Consider the following 10,327-nt stretch of genomic DNA (forward strand, 5'->3'; position numbering starts at 1 on the left):
TTGCATCACTGAAATGTTACTAGGGCATTTTTAAACCAAAAGTGGCATAAAAAAAGCACTTGAAGTGGAACATATTGCTTAAGTGGAAATAACTACACCATTACAACAAGCTTTGTAGCTGTAGTTTAGTCTTTTTTTGGACACAAAAGCATAATTAATAGACAAAAACATTGTTTTTTTAAGCTTCTCATATTTGAGATTAATTTACTCCTGTGGTTGGGTTACTGGGTGTGATTTTTCACACCTTCACACAGGATTTGAACAGTTGTTTCCTTTAAATGCCCTTAACCCCTTTCTGGTCGAATCAGTGTTGCAGCGGGGAGACTCAGAGCTCAAAGAAAGTCTGATCAAGGAATCCAACAACAAGGATTTATGAAACAAATAAAAGTTGAGATAATTATTTGGTTTGAACAGATGGGTGGACAGATTGCCAGAATAATGAGGCTCAGTGGATGGAAGCAGTGCTTTGTTTAAGCAATGCAGATGGAAACAGCAATTCATAATATGCAAATCATCAAATATTCTGCAGTAATACTTAGATACCAAAAAAACAGGGTGGAAATATAACAAATGAACCACATCTGACAAGCAGGAGACTACAAAACCAGCAACAGCTGAGTGCAATTTTGAAAGCACCCTAATCTTGTAGAAGACAATAGAAAACAAAGCTTCTGTACATGTGGGCCAGGAGTGAAGACCATCAGGCCTGGCAGTGGAGATATGAGGTAATGGTTTACATAATTTGCCAAGGGCGCCGTGCATTGTGGGATGTCCTTCACTGGAACCCACCATAAGGAAAATGCAAAACTTTCTCCATTGGCAGACTGACAGCTGCATGGAGGTTAAAAAAATAGAAAACACAGTGACACCATCATTACTATGAACATTGGGAGATTTTTATGTACTGAAATAGTTGTAATGCAGAGATCTGATGGATTTCTTAACCACAAAATCACTTTTTTGTTTGATTTTAGCTGCAGAAAAGTCACTGAACAGGACATCTGGATTTGAAAATTTAAAATGTGGAGACCTCAGGCTGAGGAGTCATCATTGCAAATCATTCAAATCAACCAACCTGTACACACAGGGCTTTGCAAAGGGGACAGCCATCACAATACCTGCTATTAACCCTTCCAATCGCGCCCATGCAAATACCCTTAGCTAAAGAGTCAATGGGTCTTGGGCTTCCTGTCTGACCAACTATGAGGAATTTGCATACCATGACTCCCTTCTCTCAATTTGGTTTCAGATAACAAGCTGAAAAAAACCAACATTACCCTCGAGGGAAAAACAATGCTTCACAAAACGACGGCCCCTTGAGGCAAAATAGATGGAGATAATGTTCACCTTTAGAGGCACATTTTAAAATGTATCAATATGACAATTATTGTCATGTTTTTGACACGTTTGGCTCCCGATCACCTTTGAGTGACCCACTTTCAGTTCAATCTGGAGCATCTGGAATTGCAATCTTGCACGACTGCTGCTGCAAGTGGATTTGAATAGATTAGAAATTCCACCTCCTCGAGGCAAAAATGACTGGAACAAAGCTTATGTACACAGGTGGGTATTAAAATGGAAGTCAGCGAGTGATAGAATCCACAGGCATCTAACAAATTGTATCACAGCTGAACATTTAAAATAAAAGAGCTGATTTTGCATCCATAATGAGATTTAATGTGAATCTTCTTTTGTCTAAAGCTTGATCCTCCACAGGGGCCACAGTTTTATTAAAGCATCAAGCAGGAACAATTTTGTGTCCACATAAACATGTGCAGACGCATGTGCATTATCAGCTCCCCCCATTTTATAAAGACTCTGGGACAATAGGCAGCTCTGGGGTGATGATAATTAAAAGTGACCAGGACAATACGCTCGTGTATGGAAGAACTAATACAATGAGAAGACACATTTGTACAAATAAAGCCGTCCACCCCTCCTTTTTTCTACAGCACAGAATGGAGCATTTTACCAAAACAAATTCATTCAAATGAACTTGCAGGATTGTAAAGAAAGAAAAAAATGAAGTCACTCAAGATACATGCAAGAGCGTTACTTTTTATTTCCTTCACAGGAGGATGGGGGGAGAAAAAACAGGCCCAACTTGCTCCTACTGGAGTTTGGGGCTGTTTGCATGATGTCGATCAAGTCAAAGTGAAACTTTAGGAACCAAACTGCAGTCGCTTTGAAGAGAGTGTGAGTTATAAGCGCAATAAATTACCACAAATGGCTTTATTGCAACTGGATTTCTTAAACTTTGTTTGTTTTCGCTGGAACAGAACTCGTTTTGTTGCGGAAAGATAAGACAAGGTTTTGTTGCGAGCTTTTATCACAGGGAAACATCTGCAACACCAGTGGGGGACTCCACGAACAGGTGGCGCTGGAAGCGAAGCAACTTCACTTTTTTTTCTTTTTTTTCTCCTTATTGTCATTTATCAACATGGCTCACGTTAGTCTCCACTTCTTGCCCTTAAAAGTTGCATATTTATCCATGTAAAAGGCTTCAAGCAGAAGGCGCGTCTGTCAAAGCAGTTGAGGACTTCAGGGACACCTCGTAAATATGAAACTCCACTTTTAGATTGCCGAAACATCCAATTCAAAGCTCAGAGCGAAATCAATCAAACGTTTTTTTTTTTTTTTTTTTTTTTTTTTTTTTAGTTTATCAATTCACTCGAAGCAACAACGTTATACTTTAATATGCGCTAAAGTTCTTTAGTACTTTGATGACAGGAATTTACACGTCTTTTTATGAAGTGTTGACGTTTTATAATTATCAAATTTGACCAAATGCATTACGAAATATAATATTCTTTTAAAATATATTCAAATTTACAAAACAAAATCCACTTTCCCTACATTTATGAAACTGTTATCAAATATATATGTAAAAAAGTCGGACTACCTTGAAGGGAATACTGCGCATGCGCGTTGCGAGCTCAGAGTAAGGAGCGCCAAAGTGGCCGGGATAGAGGAGGAGGAGGAGTTGGAGGGGCTGCTGCAGTTTAAATTAATGTCAACCTGCTGCCTCGTCAGGAGAATAAAACCAGCGCAGATAGCGAAAGTACATGTTCTGCGCAACCTGCTGCAAGCCGCTCACGAGACTGTACAATGACCCGGCGGCCGAGGAACAGGTAACAGAAAAAACCTCTTTAAAAACGTTCATTGTGTTTAGGCGCGTCTCACTAATGTCTACTTATTCTCCGCTTTGGTTGCTTTGCTGCGTTCGTGGTGGTTAGCTGTCTCCCTGACGGTGTTTGAGGGGGTTTTCTTGCATTTCGGCTCTTTTTTTGTATCATGCGTCTGGCAGATAGAGCGGTGCTGGGGGAAGCTCGCTCGCGCCAATGACAGGTGGTCATTTGGCATGTGCGCTCCTCGCGCCGCTGTCATTGAGGGGGGACACGCGCGCGCGCTAATGCCACGCTTTGAGCCGCTTTTATGAAATACTACAAAATAAAAGTCTGCTTTTTGATGAATGTTGAAATGATTCTTAAACATTAGTCAATTGTGATTATTAATCGGTCGGATTATTACTATTTTACTGTCTTTGTAAACATTTATAACAGTTTTATAAAGAGTTTAGAGTTTTCGTGTGTTTCACAGCATCTTTAATAGCGCTCAGCTCTTATGAAAAGTGCGCTTTCACAGCGTCCTCTATTGGCAAAAAAGTTTTATTTATTATTTGCGATTTTTTTTCACCAATAAATGTGCATAAATAGTATCAGTATAGTCATTTTAAAGCGTGTGGTGTGAAGCTGTTTCCCGAGTTTTGATAGTTTACAGTGAGCTTTTATTTTGATGGGGATTTTCTGGAGGAAAAAAACATGTAATTGAAAGATGTGCATCATCCTAAAAACAATATTCACGTATTAAATGGGGTTTTGGTTAAATCCCTTTGCTTTTTGTAAAACAAAAAAGGAAAAAAACACCTTTTTATGGTTAAAATTTAAATTTGTTATCTTATATGATGGTTATATTGTTTATTATTTTCTAGCTGGAAACTCCAAAGCTTTTTTTTCCATTTTATTTTTTTTCTAGTTTTTTTTTTTTTTTTTTTGTATAGAAGTTGTACCAGGAAATAAATAAATATATATATAATTTGACACAAACCACTCCAAAATTAAACATTTTAGACTTTAAGCGTTCCTCGTGGTTTTTCTACTTCTTCATATGCTGTGTATGTTTGGTCTAGTAACATTTGAAAAAATGAGGAAGATAGTTTTCAATAAATAACTCCACTGTTCCTGTTCACCTGTTGCTCTCCGAAGCACCCTACCTGTCTTCCAGGTTGTTAGGGCTCTGTATTCTGATTGGCTTACCAGCTCCCCTGTGTGTAGGTGCGTGCATGCATGCATGGTTGTGCGGTACAATACCTCTGCAGGTCTGAACATGCTGGAGTCACAAAATTATGATGCATGCGCCAATCCCAGTATCTGTGGAAACCAAAAACACTGGAACCTGTTCATCCATCCACCTCTCCCTCCCTCCTTCCTTCCCTCCCTTCAAGCTGCAGCTCTTTCTTTCTTTCCTTTTTTTCCACTCTGCTGTGGGTGTCTTGGCTTTAAGCCTGCACCCAAACTATCAAGATTGACTGGTTTTATGTTTTGACACCTGATGGGTCAAAGAGTGGGCTGATCTCTATATGCTCTTTGCAAAGAGATAATCAGGGACAATGTTGCATCAAAAATCAGATTATTGTCAGACTATTTGCTCCTTATCAGCGATTATTTTCTGCCTGAATCCTTCTGACAATTTTTCACTCCTGTCTTTCTGTCTTGCAGTGTTTACAGCAGCGAGGAGGATGATGAGGAAACAGAGATGTATGATCACGACTACGATGGAGTGATGGCCAAGACGGGCAAACGCCACCTCGGCAAAACGCGATGGACGAGAGAGGAGGTAGACACCCTCACCTGTTCAAACAACCCAAACCTCGTCTATGCTGAAATCACTCCCCAAGAATGCATACTTTTATTGCCCTGCCCAACCTCATGCACTGACTTTTGTCCGACTCCTGGGAATGAAGTTCATGTCTGATTTCTTACAGGATGAGAAGTTAAAGAAACTTGTGGAACTTCATGGATCAGAGGACTGGAAAGTCATTGCAAGTCTGTTATCTGTAAGTATTTTATCAACAACTAATTTATTTATGTTTCTGCCTTATTTTATCTAAAAAAAAAAGTGCTTTTTTCCAGAATCGTACAGATGTGCAGTGCCAGCACAGGTGGCAAAAAGTTCTTAATCCTGAGCTCATCAAGGGGCCCTGGACCAAAGAGGAGGATCAGAGGGTAAGAAAATACTACTTTATATCAGTCATATAGGCAGCAAAAAAAACAAAACACAAATATATTCTTCCAGAAAACCAATAACAGGTTAAGAGGTGCAAAAAACAATTACTTTATGTTCCTGTGTGATTAAAGCAACCTCTCTGAAGCAATTTCTCATCCCGGTTGCACATTTTTTGCTGCTGTTACACAACTTAAAGCCTGTTTGGTGTCTTACAACCTGTTAAGTATTTATTCAGCTCATCCAAAGGACTTGTATTTCCACAGTCGTTCCACTGTAATGATTAGCAGAGTGGCTAACGTTCCAGTGGAAACTCCCTTCTTGCCCCCCTGGCAGGTGTTCTTAGTCGTTTGACTATTTAAGAGTAAACCTGGAGGAGAAGCAATAAAATAATTAACATTTCGAGAAATCTTAGTTTTTTCTGTATATCTTTATATCCTCTTCCCCTTTTTCCTCATCCTCAATCAATTTTAAAAACTCTCCAGGTGATCGAGTTGGTGCAGAAGTACGGAGCAAAGAGGTGGTCGGTGATAGCCAAGCACCTGAAGGGGCGCATCGGGAAGCAGTGCCGGGAGCGCTGGCACAACCACCTGAACCCAGAGGTCAAGAAGACCTCGTGGACCGAGGAGGAGGACAGAATCATCTACCAGGCGCACGAGAAGCTGGGAAACCGCTGGGCAGAAATCGCCAAGCTTCTCCCCGGCAGGTAACGTCGATCAGAGGACGCTAGATGCAGAATGAATTACAAAACGAGTGGAAAAGCAGGAGACATTTAAGATTAAGTAATTGCTTTGTTCTGATAGCCTTATCAGCTGCCTGCATGTGTTTTTGTGTGGGACTGAGACTTTATCTGCTCCTGCCTGTGTAGATAAGGAGCATTTGAGTCTCCCGCTTCTAGGACTGGGGTGTTAGGATATCACAAGTAAAAAAAAGTTAAAAAGCATTTCTGTTAACCCACAGAACTGACAACGCCATAAAGAACCACTGGAACTCCACCATGAGGCGAAAGGTCGAGCAAGAAGGCTACCTTCAGAACGCGTCAAAGAGCGGCAGCTCCTCTCTTCCCATCAGCCACAGCTTCGTCAAATCCACCAATCCTGTCATGACTTTCCCCCACCACTCCCCCGATCACGCACAGCTGCTTCCTTTGTCACCTGTTAACTATACCTACATATCTGACACGCACAGAGTGAGTGGCATCAAACTGACATCAACAAACCAGATAAACACAAACAATCAGGACTCGTCTGCTAACTTGATTCTCATCGGCTCCACAGATGCCCTTCTCCATGGCTCTGCGTTTTAACATCCTCAACATTCCCCAACATGGAACCGCTGCTATACAAGTAAGAAAATGGAAAAAAAAAAGTTTAAGCAATCGCTACAGGCTAACAATAAGAGTTATTGTAAGACAGGAAAGTACAAATCTGTTCCTCTTCCACTCTTCTCCTTTTAGCGACACTATGGCGAGGAAGATCCTGAGAAAGAACAGAGGGTGAAAGAGATCGAACTTCTGCTCATGTCGACAGAAAACGAGCTGAAAGGCCAACCATCACTACCAGTACGTGTTTTTTTTTTGTTTGTTTGTTGTTTGTTTGCGATTCTTGGAGCTAGAGATCGAGAATAGTTTGTGCGAAAATGGTTGTGACCTGTTTTAAGGACAGCGGTGGGATCTGTGGGCACGAGGAGGAAGCATCTGGGGGTCTGTTTCTCAAAAGTGATGAAACAGGGCCTTATCGCCATTTCTGTGTGTGTGTGTGTGTTTGAGACCCCTTGTGCAACCCTCCTCTACTCAACACTCTCTTCATAAAAGAGTTCCCTTTCTTTTGTATTCCTCATTTGTCAAATATTCTTTATCATTTTTTTTAACGCTTTGGATTCTTTTTATTTGTTTTTTCTCCAGATCACTCCACCCTATTCAAACTGGGCCAGCCAGAGCCCGTTGATGAGCAGCTCTGAAGGTGTAGCTCTGTCCTTACCTCATCACCAAGCACCAGTACCACTGCTCGACCAAAGCTGCCTACCGGAGGAGAGCGCCTCCACGACGCGGGCCCACTGCAGCCGTGGCAGCAGCAGCAGCCATCACAGCAGCCCCGCTTTCACAAATACTATCCCAGACTTCATGGATTCTGTCATTGATTCAGTAAGTTTATGCAAAGCTTTATTTACATTTTTTTCCCCCTGTCCTATGATCAGTCAAAGAGTTTTCCTTTGATCTTTATTTTGTTGGGAACTTCCTCAAAGTCTTCCTTTAGAAAGGCTTTCAGGGAGTTTGTTAAGCGTTGAGGGGTTTACCGACTAGCATTAACTCACAGGATAAGTTAAAACAGACAAAAATTGAGAACAAACTGTCTCCTTGAAACCTCTCGTCTTCCATTTCCACAATTTCACACCAAAAAAATCAGCATCTTTGTATGAATAAAATCTAAATGTGTTTTTTTATTCACAGTTTCTCAACCAGTCAATGAGCCCAGAACACTCCGATGACAGTTTACAGATGAGCTCCCCCGTGGACTCCAAGCCTCTCATTGACCACTCCCTGAGGCCTCAGAAAGACTCTGAAATGTGAGCGTCTTAACATCCAGTCACTTTCTTGTTGTCAGCATCAGTTTTCTAAACAGCTGTCATCTCCGTCCTCAGGTTCCGGACTCCAAACATTCATCGATCCATCATGGAGTCAACTCCTCGCACACCCACTCCATTCAGACCCACGTTGACACTTCAGGAGACCAAATACAGACCCCCCAAACTGATGGTGAGACTCCTAAAACATTTATTCTTGGATTCATTGTTGCTAGATATTTGAGGTTGATTTAATGGTGTTTTCAGAACGCCACGCTGGAGCAGCAGATGGTTGATTCCATCAAGCAGGAGCCGATGGAGTGTGCCATTGAGCAGCCCCCTCTTAAGAAGATCAAACAAGAGGTACTTCTCATTTAACATCTATAATTATTGGTATTTTGCTTTTAGGAAGATAATCATGAGTGATGTTTCTGGATTAAAGGTGGAGTCTCCATGTGAGAGGAGCCCCTGCATGCAGTGGGAAGGACAAGACCTCAACGCGCAGCTCTTCTCCCCCAACGGTCCTGCACAGGAAGTACCTGTAAGTCCAACTATCAGTTTTTCAGCTTTCCATCTCTATCTTCAATTTTTAACCCTGCAACTGCTATTTCCTTCAGGACCTTCTCACCAGCTCATTACTGAATGACCTCCCTCGCAGAGGCATGAACAGCCCACTACAGGTGTGTGCACGCTTGATTGCTGCTCATATAAATTCTGATAGAAGTTGTCTTATAACCTTTTTTTTTTTTCGCCCAACAGCAGCTCAGTTCTTGGGATCAGGGGAGCTGTACGAAAACAGAGGAGCACATTATGGCCTCGGAGCAGAGCCACAAGTACATCAACACTTACCCTGCCAGGGCGCTTGTGATGTAGACAAACGCTGGGCAGACGCAGCATCACAGGTCTCTGTGTTTTTGTGGTACAACAGTTGGGAGAGGCTTCATGCCACCTGTGTTTTTTACACTCACACTCGTTGGATTTCAACCAACCAAAGACTAAACTTTTTTTTTTTTTTTTTTAATGCAAAATCTTTTTACATAGAATTTGATTTGGGTTTTCCTAAATACTATAATGCATACTTTCTCTTTTGGTCTCCATCGTGTATTATTATTATTATCAATGTTGTATTATAAATGGGAAACGGTAACTATGTTTGCATTGGGCTGTATTATGAGTTACAAATTTTGATATTAATATAAAGAACAAGTTGATTAATTTATTAGTTTTTTTTGGTGATGACGTTGTTGTTGTTTTACAATTGGCCAATAGAGCAGTGTTGTAATTTTAAGTATTTAAGCCCTGTTAGCATTAGCATACATGCATTGTTATTATTTCAAAACTGACCTCTGTATTTTTACTTTAATCTTTTTTTTCTATCTTTTTTTTTACATGGTTGTATGGGGTCTACTGATGATTTCATTGTTTGGTTTGAGCCGCCTGATGTAAACACTTAGCAGGAATGGATGAACTTGTTAAACAAAAAATACTAGTCAAATTTGAAAAGGGGCCAGCCAAAAGTAGTATTACCTGATTACCACATTGCCACCTTCATTTCACCAATAATAGAGCATTCATTTCAAATGTCGTTACCACTTTCTGGCCTTGACAGTATCATGTTTTGGTTAGCATTTAATGAACAAATTCCTAAATTTACATGGTTACTGTTGGAAAATACCTACAAATATTTCCACATGTAAAATGTTTGACATCATGAGCTTCATCCATTAAGAGTGAGACCAAGCCGCACTTGAATTTTCTACAAAAAAAGAAGAGCAGTAAACACTGATTTTTTATTTTTATTTTATTTCAATGGAATACTACAGAAAAAAACTGGAAATGTTTTTTCTTTTTTATCACTTTTGTAAAACTTTTCTATCAACAGTTTTGTATTGTTTTTTTGTAAACCAGCAGCATTTTTATATTCTTACAAAAAAGGCAGTCATGTCAAACACTTAGCAGGCATTTCTTTTATATATATACATATATATATATATATATATATATATATATATATATATACCAATGCAATTTTGATACTAGCTTTGCAGCAAAGTTTTTTTTTTACAAAAATCATTTATACATGCCAAGTTTTTGTGCTTTTTTATACTTTTCTACTCTGCTTGGCAAATAAAGTGTGCTGTTTTTAATACAACCTATTGTTTTGTGTCATTTTTTATGATTTTGGTTATTTTACACACAGAAGAACAGTTTATTACTTCAAAGAAATAAAGATTTATTGAGTGTTCTTTTAAGATAGTACAATATTTCCATATTTTAGGCTGTAAATGACAGTTAAATGACACCATGAAGCTGCATCACAGTTTATAGTAAGTCATTTTCTTTAAGTGAATGAGTTAATCTTCTGTGGCGCCTATCTCATTTATTCAAATGGAAGCCAGGACTGTAGTATTCAAATACTCAGACTCTCCTGTACACACACATGGCTTTGCATAGCCTATCATAAAATATTTTCTTTCACCTG

At 39.8% G+C, this 10,327-nt stretch overlaps 1 protein-coding gene across 2 annotated transcripts; it reads left to right on the forward strand.

The window, feature by feature from the left end:
* Positions 1–1,545: 1,545 nt before the first annotated feature.
* Positions 1,546–9,884, forward strand: myb (v-myb avian myeloblastosis viral oncogene homolog). 2 transcript variants are annotated; one of them, XM_024290385.2, is made up of 15 exons: positions 1,546–3,131; positions 4,779–4,896; positions 5,045–5,116; positions 5,193–5,285; positions 5,769–5,989; positions 6,244–6,472; positions 6,561–6,629; positions 6,740–6,844; positions 7,187–7,426; positions 7,733–7,848; positions 7,924–8,038; positions 8,113–8,208; positions 8,288–8,386; positions 8,463–8,525; positions 8,608–9,884. In XM_024290385.2, the coding sequence occupies exons 1-15, from the start codon at positions 3,109–3,111 to the stop codon at positions 8,716–8,718; spliced, it is 1,770 nt and encodes a 589-aa protein (XP_024146153.1). In that variant the 5' UTR covers positions 1,546–3,108; the 3' UTR covers positions 8,719–9,884. The 2 variants fall into 2 exon arrangements, with proteins under 2 accessions (XP_024146153.1, XP_024146152.1); XM_024290384.2 differs by having other exon boundaries at positions 3,016–3,131; positions 8,605–9,884.
* The last annotated feature ends 443 nt before the right edge of the window (positions 9,885–10,327 follow it).

This window comes from Oryzias melastigma, linkage group LG24 (assembly GCF_002922805.2).
Source record: "Oryzias melastigma strain HK-1 linkage group LG24, ASM292280v2, whole genome shotgun sequence".
Taxonomy (NCBI): Eukaryota; Metazoa; Chordata; class Actinopteri; order Beloniformes; family Adrianichthyidae; genus Oryzias; species Oryzias melastigma.

Bases quoted from the DNA above. Each gene is read 5' to 3' on its own strand.
- myb (XM_024290384.2), top strand. From the start codon at position 3,109: ATGACCCGGCGGCCGAGGAACAG. The intron at 5,117-5,192 runs GTAAGTATTTTA...GCTTTTTTCCAG, and splicing joins TCATTGCAAGTCTGTTATCT to AATCGTACAGATGTGCAGTG. The intron at 8,039-8,112 runs GTGAGACTCCTA...TGGTGTTTTCAG, and splicing joins ACAGACCCCCCAAACTGATG to AACGCCACGCTGGAGCAGCA.